At 36.1% G+C, this 27,628-nt stretch overlaps 3 protein-coding genes and 1 long non-coding RNA gene across 7 annotated transcripts in view; 1 reads left to right on the top strand and 3 right to left on the bottom strand.

The window, feature by feature from the left end:
- Positions 1-399: 399 nt before the first annotated feature.
- LOC138122885 (uncharacterized) lies at positions 400-21,687 on the top strand. 2 transcript variants are annotated; one of them, XM_069037283.1, is made up of 5 exons: positions 400-1,606; positions 1,661-1,729; positions 12,190-12,279; positions 21,292-21,346; positions 21,513-21,687. In XM_069037283.1, the coding sequence occupies exons 1-5, from the start codon at positions 671-673 to the stop codon at positions 21,554-21,556; spliced, it is 1,194 nt and encodes a 397-aa protein (XP_068893384.1). In that variant the 5' UTR covers positions 400-670; the 3' UTR covers positions 21,557-21,687. The 2 variants fall into 2 exon arrangements, with proteins under 2 accessions (XP_068893384.1, XP_068893376.1); XM_069037275.1 differs by lacking the exons at positions 400-1,606; positions 1,661-1,729 and adding exons at positions 3,923-10,819; positions 10,875-10,943.
- Positions 12,313-17,114, bottom strand: S1P (membrane-bound transcription factor site-1 protease). Of its 2 annotated transcripts, none has more exons than XM_069037185.1 (7): positions 15,788-17,114; positions 15,442-15,740; positions 14,878-15,257; positions 14,616-14,821; positions 14,089-14,492; positions 13,556-14,036; positions 12,313-13,203 (listed from the first exon to the last, which is right to left on the bottom strand). In XM_069037185.1, exons 1-7 carry the CDS (start codon positions 16,893-16,895, stop codon positions 12,968-12,970), a joined length of 3,114 nt encoding a protein of 1,037 aa, XP_068893286.1. In that variant the 5' UTR covers positions 16,896-17,114; the 3' UTR covers positions 12,313-12,967. The 2 variants fall into 2 exon arrangements, with proteins under 2 accessions (XP_068893286.1, XP_068893296.1); XM_069037195.1 differs by having other exon boundaries at positions 13,060-13,217.
- On the bottom strand, positions 18,098-19,718 carry LOC138122937 (uncharacterized). The gene is made up of 4 exons (XR_011156656.1): positions 19,359-19,718; positions 19,188-19,301; positions 18,888-19,129; positions 18,098-18,825 (listed from the first exon to the last, which is right to left on the bottom strand). It is a non-coding gene; the product is annotated as an uncharacterized lncRNA (long non-coding RNA).
- LOC138122812 (adenylate cyclase type 2-like) overlaps positions 21,223-27,628 on the bottom strand; it is a 19,339-nt gene continuing 12,933 nt past the window's right edge. For both annotated transcript variants that reach the window (XM_069037150.1, XM_069037160.1), the window contains 9 exons: positions 27,115-27,626; positions 26,894-27,061; positions 23,186-23,432; positions 22,997-23,128; positions 22,790-22,933; positions 22,515-22,734; positions 22,296-22,459; positions 22,014-22,239; positions 21,223-21,957 (listed from right to left, as the gene is read on the bottom strand). In XM_069037150.1, coding sequence (XP_068893251.1) covers positions 21,677-21,957; positions 22,014-22,239; positions 22,296-22,459; positions 22,515-22,734; positions 22,790-22,933; positions 22,997-23,128; positions 23,186-23,432; positions 26,894-27,061; positions 27,115-27,626 — 2,094 coding nt within the window. In that variant the 3' untranslated portion in view covers positions 21,223-21,676. The remainder of the gene's footprint in view (positions 21,958-22,013; positions 22,240-22,295; positions 22,460-22,514; positions 22,735-22,789; positions 22,934-22,996; positions 23,129-23,185; positions 23,433-26,893; positions 27,062-27,114; positions 27,627-27,628) is intronic.

Genomic DNA, 27,628 nt, shown 5'->3' with positions numbered 1-27,628 from the left:
ATGATAGCAACGAAACAACAATTGACCATTTCTATATTAACGATTAATGACACAGATTACTTCGGAAAAGGTAAGTATTTCAATTTACTTTTTTTTGTTATCATTTTCAGATTTTAGTGCAGGTATAATAAAAAATAGCGTATGATACATGTTTATAACGGCCTTTAAAGCACTTGCGGCGTTAAAAGCACTCCGCTACGCGTCGTGTTCTTAAACTACTCGCGCGTGCTTTAAAAGCTTCCTTATAAACTTGTATCATAATATACTACGGGGTCATTATAAATGTTTGTAACAACTAGGGGGAGTAGCGGCGCACCTAAAGTATAGCGCACAGCCACCTATGATGGGACAATAATTTATAATGATCCTGTATTATTGTGTATAACAGTATAAATTTCAGTATCTCCAACATCAATCATTAACTCATTATACTTCATATTTTGTCGGAATGTAACAAATATCTCATACAGCACTTTGAATTAGAGTTAATTACTAAGTAAATATGTCCCATATGGTAAAAATAATGGTTTCGCCGGAAACATTACTTTAAACTGATTATCTTCTTTATCTTTTATATCCCAGATATAAAAGAAACTCCATTGATTTGAACAAAAGTTTTGGTAAATTTGTTAGTGTTCGTTCATTATCGCGGTTCTCCAAAATACTAACGATGATGGCGCCGTGCCAAGAAAAAACATTTTACTGGTATTTCAAACCAATTGCTGTAACGTGTAAATGTATGGGGATATTTCCGCTACAAAACATCTTGTCCAACGACCCGAAAGACTTAAAAGTGAAGATGAAAAGTTTGGCCTACTTGTACAGCTCCGGAATTTTTGCCGCAAACATCTACATGATCTGGTACTTCTCTGGATTTATTTTTAATGTGAAAGAATATTTTTATTTGTTCATCGTCGTGGACGTCATACTCGTAAGAACCACTCTTTGCTTTCTATATTGTGGAAGTCAGTCTAGAAAACTGCCAAAGCTCATCAGACTGCTTGACGCTTTCGACAAGAAAAAAACCTCCGTACTGACAGACAAGACTGACACCACTCTGAGAGATTTTGTTTTGTGGACTGCTCTTCCTATAATTTTAGGATTCACGTGTATATGTATGTCGTTCTTCGAATCCATGAACATCCTGCTGGAAACTATGCCTCCAGAATTAAGCGCGCAGAACACCACATCGGCGGCAGTGTTTTTCGGCACTTTGTGTGTCTGGCAAGTGGTCCCTCTCCTGCTGTACATGTACTTCGCATCAAAGATAATCGGCAATTTTAACATTATCAACAGAACTCTACGAAAACGCGGGTATGTGGCTAATTTTTTCGACGATAATGTGAAGTATCCAGAGGATATGCACGTGTCACTGGAATATCTTCGACACATGCATAATATGACGACGAAATCTGTGTACGAGTTGGGAAAGTGCTATGGCGACTTTATGGCCGTCGACCAGTTGTGTGTGATAGTTATGGTCATCACCAACGTCTGCACCTTTATAAACACGAGATCACACGACATACATTTAATAGCTTTTACGATTATAAACGTTTTTATTGTATTGTGTGTTCTTTTAATTTCTCATCGAATTAAGGAATCTGTAAGTTTAGACGATTTTTATCAACAAATTTATTATTGAAATCGCATCTTTCAGGGCAACAAAGTGGTAGATCTGCTGCAAGGAATTGTTTTTTCACGGATCAACGACAAGAGTCGCATAGAGGTAATTTAAAAAATTTAATCACGACATGTAATATTTGTTTGTGAATCTTCACATTCAAATACTCCTTTGTGACTTTTTTAACCTGACAAGTTTGTGATTTCTATAGGTGGTTATAGAATAGATTACGAAATATTTTTTCTCTCTAACTTTGCAAATTTTGTAAAAAAAAAAACTTATTATGCACAGATTTACATCCGTTAGTCTGTTACAGGGATTATTATAGTCCTCAAGAGCAATTTTGTTATCAAACTTCACTCTTATACAAAATGTAGAATTCGCTTTGTGGATTACAGGGTTCTCATAAATGATTCATACTCGTACATTTAGGTGTGCTGTGACTCCGTGTACTATCGCGACCAAAAATATGAACACTTAATTTTTTATTAAAGCAAATTCGTCTTTGCTGTCAAGGAATTACACTGGTCTACAGTGAAAAAATATTCGAAATAATTTTAACTAATTTTTGCTTGTCTACCTATGCTGAATACGAGTTGATAAGTAAAAGTCATTTATTAGTTTAAGTTTTCACGATACCTGATATCAATGATATCTTCCAAATTTAACGATCCTAACTTCCTTGAGCTTGATAATACTGATATTTACTAATTAGTTGGCATCAAATTTTGAAAATATTGTGTTTTAATGCTCTGTTCTGTATTACTAAGTGATAAAAGTAAAAAAAAAAAATATATTTTATAGGAAAATGTCTCTTTTAACACTCTTATCACTTAGTAATACAGAACAGAGCACTAAAACACAATATTTTCGACATTTGATGTCAAATAACTAAGTAAATATTAATATTATCAAGTTCAAGAAGGTTAGGATCGTTAAATTTGGAAGATATCAGGTATCGTGAAAACTTAAACTAATTAATGACTTTTACTTATCAACTCATATTCAGCGTGGGTAGACAAGCAAAAATTAGTTAAAATTATTCCGAATATTTTTCCACTGTAGACGAGTATTATTGCTGGACTGTTTGTCCAGATGTTACAGAAGTAGAATACAATAAATACAGAATAATGTATAGAAGAACAGTATAATTTCTGCTAATTTTTGCAAAAATCTTCTAATTTTTTTTTCTAGAAAACGGAAACTAATTTTAAGTATATATTATAAATTTTGCATTCAGCATATGAAGATTAATAAAAAAAAGTACTTTATGCGAAGAATACTTTTTTAAAGTCAAAATTTGTAGACTAGTGTTATAGGCGTCCCAATTTTATTCTGAAATAAAATAGGGCTGCCACAAAAGTTTACTTTAGCTCCCGGTCGAATTTTCGCGTTTTTTCTAGCCAGACACCTGGGGCGTCCTCCTACATCGTTTCCCACCACTCAAACCTTGTGCAAATACCCTTTTTTGTTCATCACACAAATGTCACAACTTGTCAAAACGAAATGTCAAACTAATTTTAAAGATTTTAAGCGATGTGGAGTCTTTAAGGGGCTCGTCGAACAAAAAACATTGTATTCAACTCGTTTGTGTGTAAATTGGGCCTATTTTGGCACTCGTGGGCCTTTAAAACGCTCGTTTCAATCGCGTTTTAAACTGGCCCACTCATGCCAAAAAAGGCCCAATTTACACACAAACTTGTTAAATAAACTACCATTATCTTCAAACGTCATAAAAGTGACAAATTGTGTCACTCAAATGACAAGGTAAAAGTGTCATTTTATGTGATTAAACACATAAAATAGCAAAATTGACTATTTTATGTGCCAAATCACATAAACTACAAAAATCAAAGAGTTCAGCGAAATAATTTATTAATATTTATTGTGACAAATTGTATTAGGTATTACGATTTATCATGAATAATTACATAATACTTATTAATAATTTAAATCACTAAAATTGCGTTCTAATGGTGTTCGTTTTATGGTTTTATTGCGTTTGAAGATAAAATAGTATATGTTATTCGGAGCAAAAATGGCATCTTCATCTCGTGCTCTTATTTGCTAATAATTGGTCTTCAGACCTCATTTATGGATGTTTTCGTTAATTAGCAAAAAAATTTCCCATAATCTGCTTGAGCCATCCACACCATAACAACTTTGAACGCCTAGACATGCTATTTGTTCGTTCTGAAGTGAAATTTTGGATATTAAAAAAAAAAAAAGATTTTGTTAATAACTAATACAAATTTGTCTAAATATGTAATGACACATTTTGAATAATTTCCAGAAGAAACCGAAAAGAATCGCTAAGTGTAAGACTTTTGAATGCAGAAGAATGACACAACAAAGATTTTTTTCTATTTTGCACCTACAACACAGTCAGTATAACACTCAAATAGGTTTCGAAAAGGAGCTCTTTTCGATAAGCGTTTCGGGAACATTTACTTAAATTTTTAATGTTGTGAGTGAGTTGTTGCTACGTGACCATTGCATTTCACGACACTTTAAATTCAAAACTTACAATTATTCGTCTATTTATCAGCGTTACCAATCCGTATATTTGCCAAATATAATTTTCCTAGCATTATGTGTTGAACTTTTTTTAAATTTAAGGGCCAAAATAGAAAAAATATTGTATACTGCACCAAAAAATTGTCGCAACACTAAATGTATTTTTGCATTACTTAAAAATGGCAGAAGTAGGGGAAGGACGGGTAAGATGACATAGTCGGGCAAGTCGACACAGCAGGCATTGTATTAAATCGGTCACTCCATCTGTCGACTAAGAGCTATAAACAGCTTCTAAATATCGGTAATAATATACATAACATTGGTTTAAGTTCAAAATCTGCCGCCATTGTCTTTAAATGTGTTCAGCAGAAAAATACGCGCCAACGTATCAAGGTAAATACGAACTTTTTAATGCTGTATTATTACTATTTTATAAAGCATGACCTGGTTCTTTGGTAATATACATCTATATACAGGGTGATTCTAAAATAAGTTTGGAAAAAAAAACCGGTAATTGGTGATGATGAGAAGAAGTCATAGACAAAAAAATTTTCTTATAAAAGTTTTTTCGTTTTCGAGATACAAATGATTGAAAATTTGGTCAAAATTGCTAGTACGCTGCTGAGTTAAAGGTGATTACCTGATTATCTTGGTAGTTTAGCAACAATAATACTCAAAGGTGCCCGTCAGTCACAAACGTAACCTTACTCCTCTCGATCATTTCCATAGAAACATTTATAAAGCAGTGTGCTTGCACCTACGACTTTATTGTGGAGTTGCTGGAACCATGGTTGCTAATGAAATGAACAAATTCGGACAAATTTTCCTCATTCATAGGCGTTGAAAACACAAGGATATAGGGTAATTTCTATCCTTTTGATTTCGCCTCCAAAAGTCATTTACGCAGAATTCTTTTGTGTCAAGGACACTCCACATTTTTTTCTCAAACTTATTTCAGAATCACCTGTATAGTGGGGAAGTGCGTGGTATTTTGTTTCCTAATATATTAAGTCCTAGAAAAGTTTGGTGAAAGATAATCTGTAATCGTGTTCAAGCGGGCAAGATAGCATACCGCTATGAAATGCCATTTACCGACACATTAATGCCTGATGGTAGCGGAAGAAGAAAACCGTCTAAGCGAAAGCAAAATTTGTATAAAAATAATCTAACAGGAAGTCCTTATCTCCAGAGCCTAAGGGAACAAGAAGAAAAAAAAAGAAATGCAAAGAAAAAGTAAGCGAAAAATAGTTACAAAACGCATATTATCTTCAAATTCATCCAGTGAAGAGGTTGTCAAAAGTGTAAAAATTGGTCGCATTCAGAGTGTGCAGGACTTTCCCACCGTTCTAAATGATTTGTTTGGGAATTATGTAAGTGAATCATTGAGTGTTTCATGCGTGTCATCTTGCCCTATGTATGTCGGGCAATATGGCTTTTGTCAAAATATCTAAAATATTTTTTTTTTTTTGCAATTCCAAATAACTTACCATACCAATCTATTTATATTTATTATTTATATTACTTTTACTTGCCGTAAAAGGATTCTGACTTAAACTTTACAGAAACAATTTTGCAACCTCTCCAAGTCTAAGTATGGCAACTTGCCCGCCCTTTCCCTATACATCATGTATAATATTTGAGGTTACACTTTCTTGTCAAAATTCATGACCATGTAGCCAAGGATTATCATTTTCCAATTCTACATAGTTTCGAGGACTCAATAATGTGTGTATTTAGTGATAAATATAAATATTGCACAAATTTAAAACTAATTTACCTTAATACTTAATAATAATGTCAAATTTGACATTGGCAGTTCGAACAATTTTGATTTTGTTATTTTGACATAGCCCCGATACCAACATTTAAAAAAATTAAAATAGCCTACTCTGGTCTAAAACAAAAATGAATGTATTATAGTATGTAGCATATTTATGGTAGTATTTTAAAATGACAGAAATCATCAAACGGTGGTAAAGTTTGATTTACAAGGGTCTCCAATACCTTACAAATCCAGGACCGTACCGCCAGTTATGATTTACAGCTGGTTGTTTGCGGTAAGCGACCATTGACAATCAGAAATTATGATCCATGGAGGGTCGTCGTAATAAATTACTTACTCACATTTTGGTACCAAAAATTATTACATACGTCAATTACATAATTTGAAATCAATGACTCCTTCATGATTTTTAATATCAGAAATGGTTCTCTGTGGTATCTTCAATCCAGGGAGTCGATAAAAAAAATAAGTAATTTTAATGTTTTCATTTTTTAGCGTCCTGACGCCATTTGGAGGGTCTGTTTGAAAAAATAAAAAATTCAGGTAGTATTTTCACTGAAGATTATTAACCGCAAAATTCAAATTTCTAGGCTGATTAGAAATATGGTTTATTGAGAATATGCTATACGATGGTCCACCCTGTATGTATAGGAAGATTAAACAGAGAAGATTTAGATACATTTAGACACGATTTAGATACATTCAGTCACGATTTAGGCACAAAAGCTTTTTATTTTTCACTTTAGTATAATTGCATGATAACTCCTAGGACACGAAATAAGTAAACATGTCCATAACAACCGGGGAATAATAACAGGGCGTATTAAGAATAAGCGGGCGTAATGAATTCATAACGGCCTCATCAATTCATAATTGTAAAGATGCCAGTTTTTTTTTTTTTTAAGAACACGTATAGTGAAAAATAAAATCTTGTATGCACCACGGCGTCACCGAATGATTACGCCCATTGAACGATATCCATCTCTCGGGCTAAAACCCTCGAGCTGGATTCATCGTTCTCCGGGCGTAATCATCGTTGTAACGCGCTTGGTGCATAAATAGCTAATATAGGTAGGGAAGATTTAAACAGGAGATTTAGATACAAACAATTTAGTAGACACAGAAGCTTTAGATCGACAAAATTTAAAGAGAAACGATTTAGCCAGAGAAACTTTAATCGAGAAAATTTAGATAGAGATGATTTAGACAGAAGCCTTACATCGAGAAAATTTAGATACAAATGTTTTAGGCAGAGAAGCTTTATATCGAGAAAATTTTGCTACAGACGAGTTAAACAGAGAAGATCTAAATCGAAATAACTTAGATAAAGAAGATTTAGATAGTCAAGATTTAGAGGACCTAAAGACAGCCACTGCAGTCTGTGATAACGAATACAATGAGACAATAGACTATGTTCCACAAAGTGGAGAACTTACATAATGAAATCGAAAAGACTTTTAATGTACAAAACCAAACAGAGAATTGTGATAAAAAAAAATGAAGAAATGCACGCAATTTCATCTACCGCGCAAACTGTAACATTAGAAACAGAAGAAGCATCCAAAGAATGAAACAAGTTGAAGAAAACTGAAAAAGAAAAATTGGTTGATCAAACTGAACGTTTTCAAGCTGTTTGGCGTTTCCTTCGCCCTTTTCGTAACTTACAAATCATGACGCTCTACCATAACTGATTTGTAGTAGGCACTTCTCTCTGGTGCACGTTTCTTTCAGAAAGACAAAAATCGAAAATGGGGTTAGTTGGACATAATGCCAGCTTCACATTTTGATGTCAAGCCAATGACAGCCCGGCCTAAATTTATTGCCCGCCATAGTCCTCAATTAAATGTACCTAGAACTTCATTAAATTTTGAAATATAATTTCTCTCTTTTATTTGCCAAAAAAACAAAATATTTATTTTCAATGAATATATTTTTTTAAATATTGTTCTTTGGTTTCTTCAGTATGAGATTGCGTTTTTATTTTTACACATACAACGTGTCTCAGAAATAAGGACATTGAATTATTTCAATTTTAACATTAAGAGCGAAAATTGACGAAGATTTGCAACTGCAGTGTCATAAATAAATATTTTAACGTTGTTTGTGTTGTAAATTGTTTATTTACATAAAGGTAAACAAAGTTAATAAAGGTTTGTAGTGAGACTCTTGAGGGAGTTCGGATGATCATATGAATAATGATTGATTTGTCCATGCGTGCATCCCTTTTATAGCCTGGCTGGGGATGGTGCGGCACGCTCCGACGGCGCGCAGCTGATGATGATGGTAGGGGCCCAGCGATTAGATTCTCGCTGGCGACGGTAGCGCTTCGAAAGGGTTAGTACGGGGCGCTTTGGTACTACATCCGTGATTTATGCTACAATATCTAATTGTTGGGAAACATTTGTTGACCACTTTTATATTAATTCTTAAGTCCCTAAAGGGTACCATAAACAACCTACGTCAACTTCTTTTGTGGAACTGACCGCCCAATTTAATAATAAATCATGGCTAAATTTTGCACTTTAATATCAAATCCCATTTATTTCAAAAACCGGTGATGTTTTCATGATTTCAATGACATCAAATTTTTCCTAAATGGGTGTTTTCAGTTTCACAATTTGGAGAACGCTGCACGAACAAGGATTACATCCTTATCATCTTCAACGTGTCCAAGACTTAAAACCAGAAGATCCACCACGTCGAATTGCATTTTGTCAATGGCTTCTTCAAAAAATCGACGAAGAACCCAATTTTTTAAGCATCGTTTTAACCACAGATGAAGTAGGATTTACTCGAGATGGAGTTTTCAATTCCCATAATACCCACATCTGGTCAGAAGAAAATCCACACCAAATCCGAGAACGTGGTTTCCAACAAAGATTTTCGATTAACGTGTGGGCGGGTATAATTGGGAATCGTTTGATCGGGCCACATGTCTTACCTCCACATTTAAATGGTGAAGGATATTTAAATTTTTCACAAAATGAGCTGAGTGACCTTTTGGATGACGTGCCGTTGCAAGTTCGGAGGGATATGTGGTACTTACATGACGGAGCGCCCGCTCATAGTGCATCACGAGGTGTTAAAAATTGGTTGGACGCTAATTTAGAAAATCGGTGGATAGGTCGTAATGGACCAGTTTTATGGCCAGCTCGTTCACCGGACTTAAATCCTTGTGACTTTTTTCTATGGGGCCATTTAAAACAGATTGTGTATGCGACTCCAGTTAACACCGTCGAAGAATTAACAATTCGACGAAATTCCGCCATGTTGGTGAGAACTCAAGCTTCTATGGCTCGAAGGGCACAAGCGTGCATCGATAACGGAGGGCGTCATTTCGAACATTTAATTTGAAGGTTAGTGCCCTTGATCAAGTGTGGTGCATAACTTGAATGTCACTCTCACTTACTACGAATAAAGAATTGGTTTTTGCTTGACTATCTAAGTTTTTATCTTCTGTCGCTTTTAATGTACGCAGGGAGACATTGGCGGGTACTAGAATTTACGATCAAACTAATTCAAATTTTATCTGGGTTTAGAAAGATTTTTCGAAAAAATGGTAGATAGAAAAGTAATTTGTTTTGATGAGTTCTACCACCGTTTAAATTTTCTTAACGCATTTCAATAACATACTCTATAAATGTGTTTATTGTGTATAAATTTCAGTATCTCAAACATCAGTCATTAATATACAATGATTAGGTACCTTCATATTTTGTCGGAATGTCAAATATCTCGTACAGCACTTTGAATTAGAGTTAATTACTAAGTAAATACCTATGTCCCATATGGTAAAAATAATGTTTTCGCCGGAAACACTACTTTAAACTGATTATCTTCTTTATCTTTTATATCCCAGATATAAAAGAGACCCCATTGATTTATTATCGCCTTTTTACAAAAGTTTTGGTAGACTTGTTAGTGTTTGTTCATTGACACGGTTCTCCAAAATACTAACAATGATGGCGCCATCCCAAGAAAAAACATTTTACTGGTATTTTAAACCAATTGCTGTAACGTGTAAATGTATGGGAATATTTCCGTTACAAAACATTTTGTCCAACGACCCGAAAGTCTTAAAAGTGAAGATGAAAAGTTTGGCCTACTTGTACAGCTCCGGAATTTTTGCTGCAAACATCTACATGATCTGGTACTTCTCCGGATTTATTTTCGACGCTAAATCAGATTTTTATTTGTTCATCGTCGTCGGCGTCATACTCATAAGAACCACTCTTTGCTTTCTATATTGTGGAAGTCAGTCTAGAAAACTGCCGAAGCTCATCAGACTACTTGACACTTTCGACAGGAAAAAAACCTCCGTACTGACAGACAAGATTGAAACCACTCTAAGGGATTTTGGATTGTGGACCGCTCTTCCTGTAATTTTGGGATTCACGTGTATATGTATGTCGTTCTCGGAATCCATGAACATCCTGCTGGAAACTATGCCTCCAGAATTAAGCGCGCAGAACACTACATTGGCAGCAGTGTTTTTCGGCACTTTGTGTGTCTGGCAAGTGGTCCCTCTCCTGCTGTACATGTACTTCGCATCAAAAATAATCGGCAATTTCAACATCATCAATAGAACCTTACGAAAACGCGGGTATGTGGCTAATTTTTTCGACGATAATGTGAAGTATCCAGAGGATATGCACGTGTCACTGGAATATCTTCGACACATGCATAATATGACGACGAAATCTGTGTACGAGTTGGGAAAGTGCTATGGCGACTTTATGGCCGTCGACCAGTTGTGTGTGATAGTTATGGTCATCACCAACGTCTGCACCTTTATAAACACGAGATCACACGACATACATTTAATAGCTTTTACTATTATAAACGTTTTTATTGTATTGTGTGTTCTTTTAATTTCTCATCGAATTAAGGAATCTGTAAGTTTAGACGATTTTTATCAACAAAAATTATTATTGAAATCGCATCTTTCAGGGCAACAAAGTGATAGATCTGCTGCAAGGAATTGTTTTTTCACGGATCAACGACAAGAGTCGCATAGAGGTAAATTAAAAAACTTAAGCATGACATCTAAGATTTGTTTGTGAATCTTCACATTCAAATACTCCTTTGTGACTTTTTTTAACTTGACAAGTTTGTGATTTCTAGAGGTTGTTATATGTAGAATAAATTACGAAACATTTTTTTCTCTTTGCAAATTGTGTAAAAAAAATAAATTTTATTTCCTTATTATGTACAGACTTACATCCGTTAGTCTTTTATAGGGATTGTTATAGTCCTCAAGAGCAATTTCGTTATCAAACTCCACTCTTACACAAAATGTAGGTATGTAGAATTCGCTTTGTGGATCTCGGACGTTCTTAGTTGGCAAAATCCGGCGCATACCGAATGGAGCTTCGTGTCTAGTCGTCATCAAGGAGTATTCAAATTAGTATAATATATAAGGCTTGATTTGGCGCACAAGTCCCAAGTGTAGAAAACGACCCGTAGGGGAGTTTTCTATGGGACGAGTGCGCCAATGTCCTTATAAAACTAGTTTTTTAATGTTATTTTTTAGATTTGCACGCTTTTAATTTTTAAATAAAAAAAATTAATTTTCAAATTCTAGGGTATTTTGTATTAATTGGTAATTCAAGGTAACGGATGCAACTACATCTGCAACAGATGTCAAAAATTAGAGTTAATTTTTTGGTGTAAATGACAAAAATACACTGAAATATTGATAAAAATTTTCTTAGAGATCTATTAAACCACGAGTGCTTTAATAGATAGCCATAAACGACTCCAAATTCTAAAAATATTATTTCCTCACTAGTGATTCAATTGCCATCTTTGCTAACTATTTTCAGTGAGCAAAAACCACTAAAATCCAATGATCATGAAAAAAAAAAGTTGTATTCTAGGTATTACACCACAATAGTAGTTCATTTAAGGAGTTCGTGTGTAAATTAGGCTTTTTTTGGCATGAGTGGGCCATTTTAAAACGCGAGTGAAACGAGCGTTTTAAAAGCCCACGAGTGCCAAAAAAGCTCAGTTTACACAAGAACGAGTTGAATACAACGTTTTTTTATTATAAATTAGCTTGACGTTTCGTTTTGAGAAGTTGTGACATTTATCAAAATCCGTTCACGCAGGAGAAAATTCTCAAATTCTGACAGTGTCGAACAAAAAAAGTTACTAAAATCACCAGATTTAGTAAAGTATATTGAAAATGGATGAACTGTACATTTGCTGTGCGTTAAATGAATCGTTTACTCTTTTTTTAAATAAATAAATATTTTTTTTACAGATTCAAACCTTCATGATACAACTTGGAGTTCGACCGGTTGAGGTCTCTGCAGCCGGTTTCTTTATCATCGACAAGTGCCAAATACCATCGGTGAGTCCTTAAAATAATAATTCCACCGAACGATCTCTTACTAAAAATATATTTCTTTTAATTATCTCATATGACTACAAGATCATTTATATCCATACATACAAAATAGTTAACGTGTGCATTCGCGACTCTTGCATACATATAATAAATAAAATAGATACAATAATTATAAATCTACAAAATGTTATCTACAACGCAATAATAAAATTGTACAATAATATATAACACACTATAAGCAACCGATTTTTGTAGTTTTTTCTAAATGATAAAATTAAGTGTTTTTATTACGTTCTCTACTCGACTACACTTTCAAAATTTTATTCGCTAATGCGATTCAAGCACATCTAAATTCAGTACTCTGGCTGACTCGCTAGTTTCACAAGTGTCGAGGGATATTTTAGGGTTCAATAGATCAAACGCTACTGTCTGAAAAATATTCGTCAAATCTAACAAACCTGGTATTTTTCATAACGACGTCGAAAAAGTTTTAAACATTTTGAATGAAAAATACGATCCCACATAACTATAGCTTTCGTACCCTTCGTATTCTATTGCACTAGAGCTAGATCCGCTAATTGAACTACTATTGGCAGTAATGTAATAGTTGTTACGTATTTTACACTACACTAGTTCTATTTGTACATTCGTTTCAACTATAGCTACGCTACTGAATGTCGTTAAAATCATACTAAACCGTCGACATTCTTCGACACTGCATGAAATTTATCAACCGCTTGCACAGTTTCCGTTTCTTTGGTTTAGGCCGGTACATACGAAGCCAGTAACAAAACACGAGAACGGATAACAACACTAAAATGGTGAGTGTGACGTTAAAATTTTCAGTTTTGTACGATACTGAATTGATTTGTTTGTTTCTCCAACTCCACAAGTCGGCTTCTTCGTTATTCTCGTGTCCTGAAGCGTCTACAAAATTTAATCTACTATTAATGAGAGATTCGTTCTTTGAACAGCAATTTGGAAAAACAATGACCGATTCACGGGTCTATACTCCGTTCACTTAAACCGTACAGTAATAACGAGTGTTTTATATAATACTGTTGTCAAGCAGGCCGTGATTTTCTCTCTAATGACAAATTGGAGTTTTCTGTTCGTTTCATATTATTTCAAACTCTTTCGTCCTCTTTTACGAAATATTTGACAGCTGATAAAGCTACGCCATACGTAAACGAAAACAAAAGCAAGCAGCAGGCCACTTGACTGCACATTTTGAGGGCTCAACTGAACGGAGTATAGGGCGAATCAACGGCAGACTTACCTTTGATGATGTTTTCTATGTTGATGGTCGGTAAAGCGACATCTTCCATCAACGAGAGCAACTTTTGCGACTGATACAAGTTCGACGGCGCCGAAACGTTCAACGGAATAGGGTGCGCCCACACCAGATGGGGACACTGAGGCAACGGTCTCGCCTGCGACTCCCCCAAATTCCCCTCCAAAACTTTCGAATATCTGTAGAGGCGGTTTCCCTCCATTCTGACCGGGACGTCAGTGTCTACAGTGTGTTCCCAATTTTTCAGCTGATTATCTTTGAAGACGGAAGGCAAATGCGACGTCGAAGTGTACTCTAACATCGCGTCCAACATCCAGTAACACGCTGCCTCCAAGTGACTAGCGTCTATGCAGTTCGAATCCCCGTAGATGATTATCCGTCCGCTTTTGTCCGTGGACCTCGTCTGCAGCAGCCCCAGAACGAGAACGTTGTACCGTCGGTTCGCCTCGCCCGTTTCGCCCAACATCTTCAAACAGCGACATCGTAAAATCGATCGTCTGTCATTCGACACTACTCACTTGCAAGCCCTGATCGTGGACGTTGGCGGAAATCAAGAGTCCGTCGTTCGGAAATTTCCTGATGCTCGTGCCGGAAGCGTAGTACATGTCGTGGTCGTTCAGTTTGAAGCTGCCCTCGAAAACCCTGTCCCCGAATTCGATGCCCCACGACGCGAGCAGGTCGTTCAAAGCTGGAATGTTTGAGCCCCCCGTGTCCGGCATCCACCACTGCCTGGTGTTCTCGTCGTAAAATTTCACTTTCTTCATGACGGTCACGTTGTACCAGTCTGCAAAAACTATAACCGACAGGCCAGCATCGACGTCTCTTTTCAGCTTTGCTATCTCTTCGGGGTAGTACTCTTCTTCGGGATCGACGATGAGCAAGGTTCCGTATTGGGAGGCGTCGAAGCACGTGAAAGGCGATCCTAAAATATTTTAAAATACAATTTACAGAATCTCAACGGTAACTGGTCACAAAAAGACACGTCTTGATTTGTTCTAGCAACATTTACACATAATAAACTAATGTGAAAATAAGTAATACTCACCTAAAACCTCTACGTAGTAGCCTGCGTTTCGCAAGTTTTGATACATATCTTTAAAATTCGTGTGGATGTGATCCCCGTTCCAATCCAGCGGGTCATTTTTCACTTTGAGATTATCCCTGGGGAAATAACCCGGAGGATATCGTAAATTATGGTACTGATCCCACAGGATCCGTTTGTGTCTCGGTGGGGTGGGAATAATTTTTGCTCTACAACAAATTGTCGAATTCAGATAGACCAAATTTACGAGAGAAATCTTTACAACCTTATCGGAAGTGTGACCGTGCTTTGTCGTGCTTCTATTTCTCCCGGCCCCGGCGGTGACTCTACGGTTAGTGTAATGTGCCCATGCGCGAGACCTTCAAAAGTAGAGCCTTCGGAAGAAACGGACAAACTGACAGCCATCCAGCCCGACCACGGCCACAACAATTCCGAATGTGAAATGGCGATGTCGAGCATTTGGCCGTGTTGAGGAGAATACGGGTGCCACTGGGGCTTATTTACGATCACAGCAGAAACACCAAGGCCGTTCAGAATGGTTACGTTGACGATTACCGGCAGAGAACCGTAGTAAAGGGGTTGAGTACAATAAGGCCACATGTATGGACATTCGCTGAGATCGATATAACTTGGACTAAGGCTTGCCTGAAATGATAAATTCACATTGCTAAAGACTGCACCGACTGAAAAATGTGCAAAAGAAATAATCAAAATCAACCCAAGGTAACGTCACTGTGAGTCGATAATACAGATTCTAATTTTATCGACAGAAAATGTCATTTCATTTGAAGAAAATTACTTCTAAAAGCAAGTTACGGTAAAAAATCACCTGTGGCTTGTAGCTACTCAAAATCTGATATGCTTTCATTAAATTCAGTTTTCCGTGGCCCTGTTCGAACATGTTAACACCAGGCAGTCGACGAGCTGAAGCCATCAATGCTTGTTTAATACTGGCAGGATTAATTACTTCCCCCCGATGCAAGACGCCACTGGCCAACAAAGTAACCGCCCCAGCTACAACTGGCGAGGCTACGCTAGTCCCGGATAGGACTCGACATCCACCTTTGTTGTTAGAACCCCTCACGGCTGAACCATAGGTGACGATATCTGGTTTGACCCTTCCATACCCTGAACAAATAAAATCAGTTTTCTCTCTCTTTATGTTGGAGCAGTACCTTGTGGCAATTCCCAAGTGGTCATCCCTCTAGAGGAAAATTTCGCGATCTGATCTTCAAAATTGATCCCACCCACGCCGATCACGTCCATTTGATCGGCCGGATTGTTCAAAGTACCGTACAAAGGACCGTCGTTCCCTATTGCGGACACCATCACCACACGGTTCGCAGTCAACTCCCACACTTTGTCGACGAAAGGGTGGTCTTTGAAGTCGGGGCCCCCGATGCTCAAATTGAGCACGTTGATTTTTTTTAATATTGCGTAATTGAAAGCGTCCAAGAACCAGGAAGTGTACGACACTTGGTTATTTGTGAAGACGCGAAAAATGTGCAGTTCTGAATCGGGGGCGAATCCTAGACATTCCTTGCTCGAGGCTATGACCCCCGCGACGAAAGTTCCGTGGCCTAGGCCGTCGTCGAACGTTTTCTCGTTGGTCCAATTGGTGCGTTCCTTGATTTTGCGAAAGTGCGGATGAGTTTTCGACAGCCCGGTGTCGAATATGGCCACTTTGATACCTTTGCCTGTTATTCCCATGTTCCATAACGAATCGGCTTGCAAGACCGAAGTAATCTGTCTAGGAATGGCTCTCAACAAGCGTCGGCTAGTGTGTCGTCCGGTGGCTTGCCAAAACTGATTTTTCGAGTTGAGACTGGTTCTCCCTCGTCTGATATAATTCTCATTGACAAACTTCAACGTCCTCAAGACCATCCGTTGAGCGGTGACCGTTTTGATCGAAGGATGGTTAGTCAGGGCGTCCAAACCAGCCCCTTTGTCTGTATCTTCGAGAATGACCACATCGAAATCACTAGGGTAGTCACTAGCTGGATTTTCCCTTGAAAGGATTTTCCACTTTTTCACACCGGACGTGTTGAGAGCGGTGTTGATGTAATTGGCTCTGGCCTGGTTTTTGTAATAACCGTTGAACATAACAATGTACTCATTTTCCACGACTTTCGAACTGTAATCGATCTCGACGCGATCTGTTGTAAGGTTGCAACACAGCGGGGACTCCAAATTATCCTCGGTCGAGATTTCATTGTGAATGTTAACTTCAGCGGCCCCAAAGGACATTAAAGTAAACAAACTTAGGTACTGAAAAACAATCATTGTCGTCTGAACCACACCACTTTCTTTTCTTTCGAATCATTTTCTAAGATGGTCATTGTCTGTTGTTCATGTTCTAAAATATTTTTTGAATCGGGGTCACTTGTATCATAGTCGCAAAAAGTGTGATCCAATTATGAAAATTCAATAAACACGCCACTAAAAAAGTAATCACTCACGGATGACAGATGACGTTTGTTCCATCTTTGTCTTTCTGACATCTGACACATGTTATTTATCGCTCGCCCATTGGCTGCGATATCTGAAGGTGCGTTTAGATAGTGCGGGTGACGTAACGTAACCTCTTAATCCACTTGGCAATGATTGATTTAACTCAAAGGTTATTTATTAACTGTCATATTAAAAAATTCACAAATAACTATTTTTGTTCGACACTGTCAGAATTTGAGAATTTTCGCCTGTGTGAACGGATTTTGATAAATGTCAAAACGAAACGTCAAGCTAATTTTAAAAATTTTAAGCGATTTTGGGGCCTTTAAGGGGTTCGCCGAACAAAAAAACGTTGTATTCAACTCGTTCGCGTGTAAATTGAGCTTTTTTCCCACGATTCAAAGAGTTTTGTCAATCCTTTAAAATAAAGATCTAGTTTGTTGGACTAGACTATGTAGTTTGGCCATTTACATATTAGGAAAATTGTTCTGCATATTTGAATTAAAAAATTACCTACTTTTTTTCACTACTAGTCTTAGAAGGCGTCATTATTGACTCTCGAACTAAACCCAGAAGTAAAATTTTTCTCCTCCTGGTTAAAAAAAACAGCCGTCACCTAGCAACGAAAGATTTTTGTTGATTTCATTGGTTAACGTAGACAGACGATTTTCAATTTTCATAGCAATCGTTGAAAAATGAGAACTCGGATCGTCGCATCGGACAAACAAATGTAATTAATAATTATTATTAGAAAGGGTTTTAACGGATCTAGTAGTGAAAAAATTGTACATATACTAAAGTCTATTTTTTCCTGGTAGGCGCGTGCGTGCGCATCTCCGAAAGGTAGAATCACATAGCTAAGATTTTTAGCAGGATGCAGGAATTGTTAGTATTTTTGGTTGCATATTATCTAGGGGGATCAGTATTTGTGGTTGCAGATTAAAACTTATGTTTATGATTTAATTTTTGTATAGTTTGTAAAATGTAAACAAAAAAGTTTATGAATCAACTTGTGGAAAAATTGATAACAAATATTATACGTACAACATTTTTTATTTTTATTTTATACACACAGGAGTTAAATTGGGTACAAAACAACTCGATACTTTTGGATTCAATCGTTAATTTAAAAAAAATAAAATAAAATAATCAACACCGCACTTTTCATCTAAAGAAAATTACATAACATGGACATGGCCTGCTTCGACTACAATCATTTCTAATAACCATGTATCTTGCAAGAGAAAAGGTCTCCCTTCTTGGCGTATTTCTTTTATTTCCCGTAAATATTATTAGATTTTATTAGAACGTTTCTCGTTTAAAACTTTATCTGAACGCAATAAATTAATGAATTTATTGTTCTTGTACAAAATCCTTCATAACTTGATTGACTGCTGTTCTCTGCTCAGTCAGATTAATTTTTGTGTTGGTAAGCATTCTATTACTACTCGTAGTAAAAACTTATTCTATTTATCAACTCCAAGAACGGATTTTCTTAAATTTTCTCCTTTGAACAACATGCTCAATATTTCCAACTCTGTCGGTGATCTTGTTGATCTGTTCTCCTGTAGCATTGAAGTGTTAAAATCGTTGGATTTGTCGGATATTTAATTTGTGTAGGTCGAATTATACGTGCTCTTTAATTGGGATTTTCCTGTTGAGCATGAAATTAATAATAATAATAATAATAATAAAAATATCTTCTTCGCCAAGATATGTCTTTTCTTTCTATTAACAGGCTTTTTCTGTTTCGTTATTTGTGCTATTTGAAATAAACATAGATTTCAATGTTTACAGTTAATTGAAAACAATGTATGTACTTACTTGAATTTTAATTCGTGTAAAACATTATAAAGCTTGGAACGACTGATGTTTGGAATTTCTTCATTGTTTTGCACTTCCCTGTACACAGCATCAATTGTAGGAATTCTGTTTGCAGAGAAAAATGTGTGCACTGTTTTTCGAATGAGATATTTTTGATGTTCATCCATTTCCTATCAGGTTTCTTCGGTGCCCACACTTCTTTTCTTCTGCCAAGTATCATTGAATGGTTCTAAATCCACAACCTTCAACACAAAGCAATTAAGCTGTGATACAACAAAAAAAAAACTCAGAAATCAATACCAGTATAATCTGCAGTTTTTTCCATTTGAGCCGTCTTGGTTAACTCGGCAAAATCCTTGGAGATCCCACGAAATACTTTAACGATCATTTCTTTCTCGGCTTGTGAGAAATTTGCTATAAATATGCACTAATAAAAAACTGTTACTTGCTGTTAGCATAAATCCAACTTACGCCGTTTATTTGGTGATCTAAATTGAGACATCTTGTTGACATATAAAAACTTCTTAACCTCTAAGAACTAAGACCTGTTTTTTTAATAAATAAACGGACACAACAGAAAACAGACACGAAACAGAAACAAAAGAGACACAAAACACGAACGGAAAAGTAAGACACGATGAAACAAAAATGGCAGCTTGGACCTGATTGACAGTACAGAACACTGTAATATTGCACATTTCTCTAGTGTAAGTAGAAAAATAAAGTAACCAATAGGAAAGTCGCATTTCGTTGCAGGATTTTGTAAATGCGCACGCACGCGCCTACCAGGAAAAAATAGACTATAGTACGGAGTGATCAAGAATGACTGAGTCTGTTGGTAACAATGAAATTTGGCAAATTTAAAATTTACCAACGAAGGTTAATTTTTGTAATAGGTAGTATAAACATAACCTGCATTACCAAGAATGTTTTTAATGTCATCTCAAGTTAAAAAATCCAGTCAATGCGTGGTCAGTGCTAATTACTAGACAAAAATCACCAGTATTTTCAATTGTTTCATTGCCAACAGACTCAGTCATTGTTGATCACGCTGTATAAACCACAGACCAATAACGAATTAAGACTGTTAAAGTCCATATAAAACCTAGGAGACGTGGACGATGCTAGCGCAACCCTAGTGTAGGGCCGAACTAAATGACCGTATTTAGTCGATGATGAATCGACTATTTACGTTGACAGCGGGAAATTTGATTTATTCAAAAAATCAAATTTGTTCGTTTCAAAAATCTTTATTAATCATTGTCAAAAATTGGCTAATCAATTTCGTTATGATAAAAATGATAAAATAATCCAAAACGACTTTCGTACTTGTTCCGAGCCTCTTCTACCTGCGATGTCGAAGCCTGACTAACTTGTTTGAATTGTTTTTGACCAAAAAGTTCGTATTCGGTAAGTAATACTTTCGAAAAAAAAGTTATTACAAAAAATGTTATTTTCAGAATTGAAAAAAGGTGGATAAAGGTTTTAGATAGTTCTGGAATACTTTCTTCAAAATTACAAAATTCACTCACTTGGCAAGACCACTTTTCAGAAAATTATTCTACAAGTTCTCAAAAAACTAGATTTTATAGGTGTCCCGTGCCATTCCCATCAATTTTTCGTTCCAAATTCACAGTGTCACAAAATAACAGTTTTTTTAGACAATTCGAAGATTTTAATGACTATGTAAATTACAGAAGTTGTGATTCCTGATCCTGAAGTTATCCCAGAACGTGCACATTCATCAAAATCCTCAGGCAAAGTGTTATAGGTTTTTCAACGTACCAAAATTTGTGAACTCAATCTCAGAGAAAAGATAATCTATTACATGGATCGTTATAAGCGAAAAACAATTTCAAAATTCAAACCTTTATAAGAAAACTCTAAAAATAATGAAATAAAATGTTTGGGTAATTGTTTGTCTTTGTTTTTTTTTCAATAAATAAAACCATAATATGAAAATAGGTAAATAAAAACAAAAAAATATGTCCGTATGCAACTAATTATACATTCGATTCAATAATTGAGGAATATGCAACTTATTATACATCTAGTTCGGCCCTACGTTAGCGCGTCGCTAGTATCGCGCGTCGCTGAAATTTGAATAGATCTAGACAGTCTTACTATGTTTAATTGTCTGTGGTATAAACCACGGTGGAGAAGTACCTTATAACCTTCGCGCCTTACATCCCTCTACACGCCTCGGGATCTTATCTTGGCGCTCTGGCTATAATCATGAACTTCTCCACCTTGGTGTATAATATACTGTCATTTCTGGTATGAAAATCTGTCTATTTCTTTCGTATCAGTTGGGGTAATTTATCAAAACGCGGTATATAGTATTCAGCTTTATTTTTTCCGTTGTTGTATTGTTGGTAAACATCTATAAATCAGTTTTTTCCAGGTGCTGTCGTCTATTGCAACCTACTTGGTGGTTTCTTTACAATTCCTAGACCAAAGTAAGCATCCAAATACGTATTTCTCGTCAAATAAAGTTATAGAGCCCCCCCATAAACCATTTAATTCTGGAGAAGGCAGAGATCATGGGCGCTCTATAACCTTATTCGACGACGAACAGCATGTCCTACCACTTCTTATTATAACCGACACTTTTTCTATTTTAAGCTGCAGATCAGCAAGCTGCGTCGCCGAATTGTACAGCAATATAAGAAGTGGGATCGCGATCGCCATTTTCCTGGATTTTTCAAATCGATGAAATGCCATCTTCACCGATCAATACGTCAACCCTAGAGCGTGTCACAGTTATTCCTTTATCATAATATAATTATTTACTCGGTAATGTTTCGTGTTACTAAATTAAAAGCTTCATCCAAGATCACGAAATAAGTGTCCACAAGGTTTTCTCTTCCTTTCACTTTAACCCGTCCTCTATATTCGCAGACGTATCCAAAACTCTCGATAATTTCGGCAGTTTCTTCTAACACTTGTATTTTATTTTCCTCGCCGGTGGTGTCCATTCGAGATGCCATGTTTACGGGGTCGCCCCATATGTCATAAAGGGGCTTCTTGGATCCAACCACTCCTGCGGCTATGTACCCGTGGGCTATTCCTGCAAGCACAGAAATTGAAAAAATCGATTCCCTTCCAATCTAATCAAACATTTACCGATTCTCAGTTTCATCTCTTGCCCTGTTTCACCATTCATTTTTTTCAATGTCTGCATTAAACACGCTGCAAACTTCAGTAACGCTATCACCACATGATTGCCTTGATCTTTTCGGATATTTTCACTGTTGCCCAATCCAGGGGCCAATCCACAAGCTGCCATGTACGTCCATTTGGCAATTTTGATTTTTTCGATAGGTCTTCCGAAAGTGTCTTCAACCAGTAACTAAAAATAAAAATCAACATTACTACAAATACAAATTGTGCAGTTATTAGACGCACCATGTCGAATACACTGATTATAGTACTCATGGTTTTCAAAAAGCCTTGTCCCATCTCTTCAACTGAGAAATTCGTTATCGAGGCGAACATCACAGCAGTGTCGTCGTAGTTCTCGCTGTATATTTCGTCGGAGGCATTTCGATTCACGTTGAGATATAACTCAGCTGTCAAAAGGAGAATCAGTACTTGGACACTTGGGGCAAAAATTGCGCACCTTACCTACGTGTATGGGTAAAATGTTCGTGAGCAGCAACTTGTTAACTGTGTGTACATTCTTTGCTTGTTTCTGCTTTTCGATCAAGTTTTTGTACCACAGGTGGTCAAGTCGGTTCATATATTCGGTCTGGCGGTCGACTAGGTGAAGAATTAACGTTAAAAACACCACGCTGACTACGTGAGATATCTGAGGGGAAAGTAGATAATTGAACGTTTGACTGTCCTGAAAGATTAGTTGAATAAGTAACGAGTTGGTGTAAAAGCATTATCGCATGTACCCCATAAAATGCACCGCTGAATTCTAAGATGCAGAAAGAGTACACCAAGGCTATCACAGACGCGTAAATTAATTTTAACCACATGTACATTCGAAGAAACAGGAAACTCATTATTATGGCTAAACCGCATGTTTCTGTCATATGCTGAAATAAAAAATGTTTCGTTTGTTCATTTGAAGAATTTGTTGTATGTATTACGTGTCTTACCCAAGGGATGACGCAGTGCGATGTAATCACTTCCGAAGTAAGGTTATTTACACGACTCCCTATTAATATTAAAAAATTTTTCTTTGTCATAACAGGGTTCGCATCACCTGCCGTGTATTTATAACAGTCCAGCTAGAATAAGAAGAGGAGAAATATTTTGAGCAACGTTGGGTAAAATAGGTAACTTACCCATTCCGTGAGAACGCATAGGCAAAATAATCCATACACGATGGTGTAAATCAGTAGCCTAAAAACTACACTATTGGTTATCAATTTCGATGTATTGTACAAAAATCTAATTAGAATGTTGGTGGGAAGATGGGATTCAAACTTGGCAATATACTTGATCCACAGATAATGCGTCCAAGAAAGGGGTAAAAATAAAAATACTATAATACCTATGGTCACATAATATGGCCAACTCGGCAGGTTCCACCTAAAAATTGTGTGTTTCATTTCTCATGATAAATGGTCCAGTCAAATTAAATTTTGTTTAGGTATGTTAAGAGTACAAAATACAGTTGGACCCGAGGAGATACAATTTATGAGAATTTTTAGATTTGAAAATTACGTTTTTGAACCTTAATAGACTAGGAGAAACAGAGCAAAATTATACAAAACCTTTATTGTAAGCATACACTTCCCTATTTAAGTCAGGTCGGCTATTAAAAATAGTAGGTAGATTATATCATTAAAAATAGAAGTGAGTCTTTTTGTGCTAAGCTCAGAGATTGAGGACCGAGACGAAGTCGAGGTCGCAAACTGGGCTTTTTCTTAATGTTTCATCACCTAGTTTGGGATAATAGATACAATCTGATTTGTTTTTATAAACAGTACCTAACTGTACTGTAAACCAGTACATCATCCTTAAAATGACAAAAAAAAATCTACACTGATAAGTGCATGTGCAAAATTTGACGTTAAAAGGTTTGGCCGTTTTCGAATTATTATTTTTTTAAAAAGCCATATCGGATAGAAATTTGAATTCTGATAAAATTCAGTACCGCTTTGTAATCAAGTAGTTATTTTTGAAGGGGTTATCTGGCAAATTAATTTTTGACGACATGTTGACAACATTAGGAGATCAATGTCTTTCTTGTTTTACTAGAAAGGCTGGGATGTGGCGTTTAAAAGAGATAAAAAAAAATAAAGATGAGCAGAGAACTGGAATAAAGATTTCTGCAGAAAACATCTATGAACATCTCATATGAACGCGTTTTTTCATATTATTAACAGGGAATTAACTGAATGCTAATCAAGAGAGAATTTGCAATGAATGAAACTTGGATTCATCATTCTGACCCAGAGAGCAAAGAAATGTGAAAAGAGTGGAAACATGTTGGGTTTCGATTCAAAAATTCGGGTAGAGAAGGTCTACTGGAAAAGCCTTCGCCTCCGTTTTCTGTGATAAAGACGGGGTAATTTTTGCTGATTACACGCAGCAAAGAAAATTGATGAGGGGAAATTATTACTGTTCTTTATTAACAAAATTTCGAACTAAAATTGTGGAAATACGTAGGGAAAAATCTTTTAAAGGTTCCTTGTTTTAGCAAGACAACGCATTTGCTTGTTGTTCTGCAAATATTCAATAATAGTATATTATACACCAAGGTGGAGAAGTTCATGATTATTCAGTAGGAGAGAAATTCTACTTCTGGGTTTGGTTCAGGAGTAAATAATGACGCTTTCTCAAGACTAGTAGTGAAAAAAACAAGTTTTAGAATTACCGATTATCCAGCATATTCTACTGACTTATAGTCCCTTCTAATTTATTAGCAATATTCAAAATTCAAAGAAGTCTTAAAAATACGAAGATCTACGTCAAAAGAAATAGTGATTGAGAAATACAGTTTGCAGGCCAAAAAGAGGAATGTTTTTCTAAACGGTTACAGTTACTTTATGAACGTTGTGTCAAGTGTATGGTTGATTGCGTTGAGTAAAATAATACCTATTATTTTGAAAATAAATAGCTATTCTTTTACACCAAGCTAAAAACTTATCAATACCCCCTCGTACATTAGAGTGCATTTCAAAGTTTAATAAAAATGGAAATAAAAATTTTGTTTCGCAGTGTTAAAAAACAAACATTTGGCATTAGAAATTTCTTTATAAATAGTATCTAGACACTGAATTTTTTTGAAACCACGAATTTGTAAATAACGCGAAATTAGAAGATGTTGAGGTGCGTTTTTTGAAACTCTCTCACGATTAAATCATTGAGTTTTTTAAAATAACTGAATTATACTCGTATTCCAATGGAATCACAGTGACTAGATGTGAAATTTAAAAAATCACTTGGTTTAATAGCTACAATACAGCCGTCTCTAACTCTTTTATAAGAATTTTTACACCTTACAAAAAAGTGTCTCGATAGTTTTATGTAGCTGTCGTAGTTTTCGACACGGAGACGAACTAAGATCCGAAAACGTAATTTTCAAAACTAACAATTACCTGAGTATTTCCTCCAATGCAAATACAGTCTGATTTTGAAAATTGTGCAGATATTTTAAAGGTAATACGTGTTAAAAGAATGCAAAACAACCTAACTTGCCTTATAATGTTAATGATGAATTGAAATGAATGAAAACATTTAAAATTTGCCGCGCAGTTTTGACGCATGACCAACCTAAAATGTCAAGTTTTTCTGTCATTTGAGGTTATGTGTGGTTATGTTTGGTTTTTATCGTTAAAGTTTTTTGAGTTTCATCATGAATTTTGATAAAAATTTGTCAAGTGATTATTCAGAAAACAACAAAGGCTTAACCGACAAAGTAAGAAAACTGTAATTGTCAGTAAAAGTATAAAATGAAACATCAAAGAAATTGCTCAAAATCTTTGCCATCGTTTTCAACACAATCTTCAGCACGACGTGCCCAACAAAGCCGAACTCGATTCAGAATGCCTCTGTTTTGAGGAATTTCCTGAGCGGTGTTTTGAACTCACAAACTGAAAAACTACCAGGTGATTTGCAAGACGCTAAGTACAACTGCGGTCATCCAAAAGTGAACGTTTTTTTTTTAATAGTTTGATTTTTACTTTAAATCATAGGCGTCCTAAAATGTCACAGTTTGACACTAGCGTTAAAAAAATTATTGAAAGTATTTTTTTAAATGCCACGACATCTCACTCCGACTCAGACAGCTAGGGCTATTGCAAAGCTAGAAAAAAACTGGTCGTTGGCTGATGTGGTGAGAGAATTATGTACATTGCAGTAGGACTTGCATCTTCCTGCTGCAAAAACGCCAATGAATACAGCTTAATTTAATCTAACGAAAAATACGGAAATTTTCGCAAGCTATCCTTCACTTTTGGATGGCCGCGATTGTACCTACTTGTTCGTGAATAGTTTTCAATTTCGTGAAGAACTTCTTCTGCAACTAAAATGCGAACTTCTCGTTGGCAGCCAAGATCGCACTTGTTCATTTCGAAAATGCTGTACAACGTTTACAAAGGTTCGTGCATTGGGATATTGGTAAATATCCTTTGAGGAAACCTTTCACCGTAGGTTTGCCGTCCTAGCTCTGAATTCTGAATATACGCGAACTTCGCCATAAATCAAAAACCATATCGGCTTTCTCCAGGTTGGTGAAAGTCATTTGTGATTTAAAATGAGGTTAAGATTGAGCTTCTTGTCAAGGTGACTTAATTTTGAATTAAATGACAATAAGAAAAGTCTACAATTTTTGGTCCATTTTTTCATAAAATTCAGTGGCTTCCAAACTTTTTTTGAAAAATGTTTAGCCCCTTTTTCTCGAAAAATATCAACATTTGTATAAGGATATATTGGCTCAATCGTTACCTAGTGTGGGTTCTACGACTGGTTAAAATATCTGCACAATTTTCAAAGTCACTCTGTATAGTTTTTTGTACTTGTAATTAATGCAAGTGGATACTCACGTTGACTGAGTTAAATTCTGAAGAATATATACTAAAACAATTAACAAGATCTCGCTTAAGAGATAATATTTGAAGAGAGGATCCGGCATTCTGATAAAATCCAGTTCACTCTTCAAATTCTTGAACACGAGAAGTATTCGATACATATCGTTGACTTTAAACCATTGTCTGAAAATTTGTCGTTAGTCTATTTCACTCGATTCAGATCCACTCCCACTTACTCAAATTTAGAGAGCAACATACTTTCTATCGTTGCCTCCAGTTCTTTATTCGTTTCCTCTAGCCTTTCCTTGTACCTTTTTATGTTGTTGTTCATGAAAGCTGTCCTTCGCTTCCGATCGCTCGCAGTTAGTCGCCTGTCGGTAGAATACCTCACATTTCCGCTTGGTCTTCTTTGATACTGTCCCAAATTCGGATTCCCACTGTACCTTCTTTCTGTGGTACTGGGAAACGTGTGACGTTTACCAACAGACGGGTCGTTCGTCTGATTCTTAATTTCGCTAGTTTCCCTGTTTTCCTGTAACGCTCGATAGTTACTGAGCAGCGAAAAACTTCTTGATGACGTTGAAGTTTGCGAGTTAAGTTTAACGACGTTGTTGAGATCTTTGGGTACAGTGCTAGGTCGCTTTATAAAAATTGATGTCCTACGTTTGCTGTTTGGGCTATCCGTGTCGTTGCTTTCTTCCAGTTCTTCCTTGGGACCGACCAACTTACCGTTCGACTCAATTTCTTTCT

This window comes from Tenebrio molitor, chromosome 1 (genome assembly GCF_963966145.1).
Source record: "Tenebrio molitor chromosome 1, icTenMoli1.1, whole genome shotgun sequence".
Taxonomy (NCBI): Eukaryota; Metazoa; Arthropoda; class Insecta; order Coleoptera; family Tenebrionidae; genus Tenebrio; species Tenebrio molitor.
The sequence above is the reverse complement of the archived record's forward strand: the minus strand, read 5'-3'. Positions and strand labels throughout refer to the sequence as shown.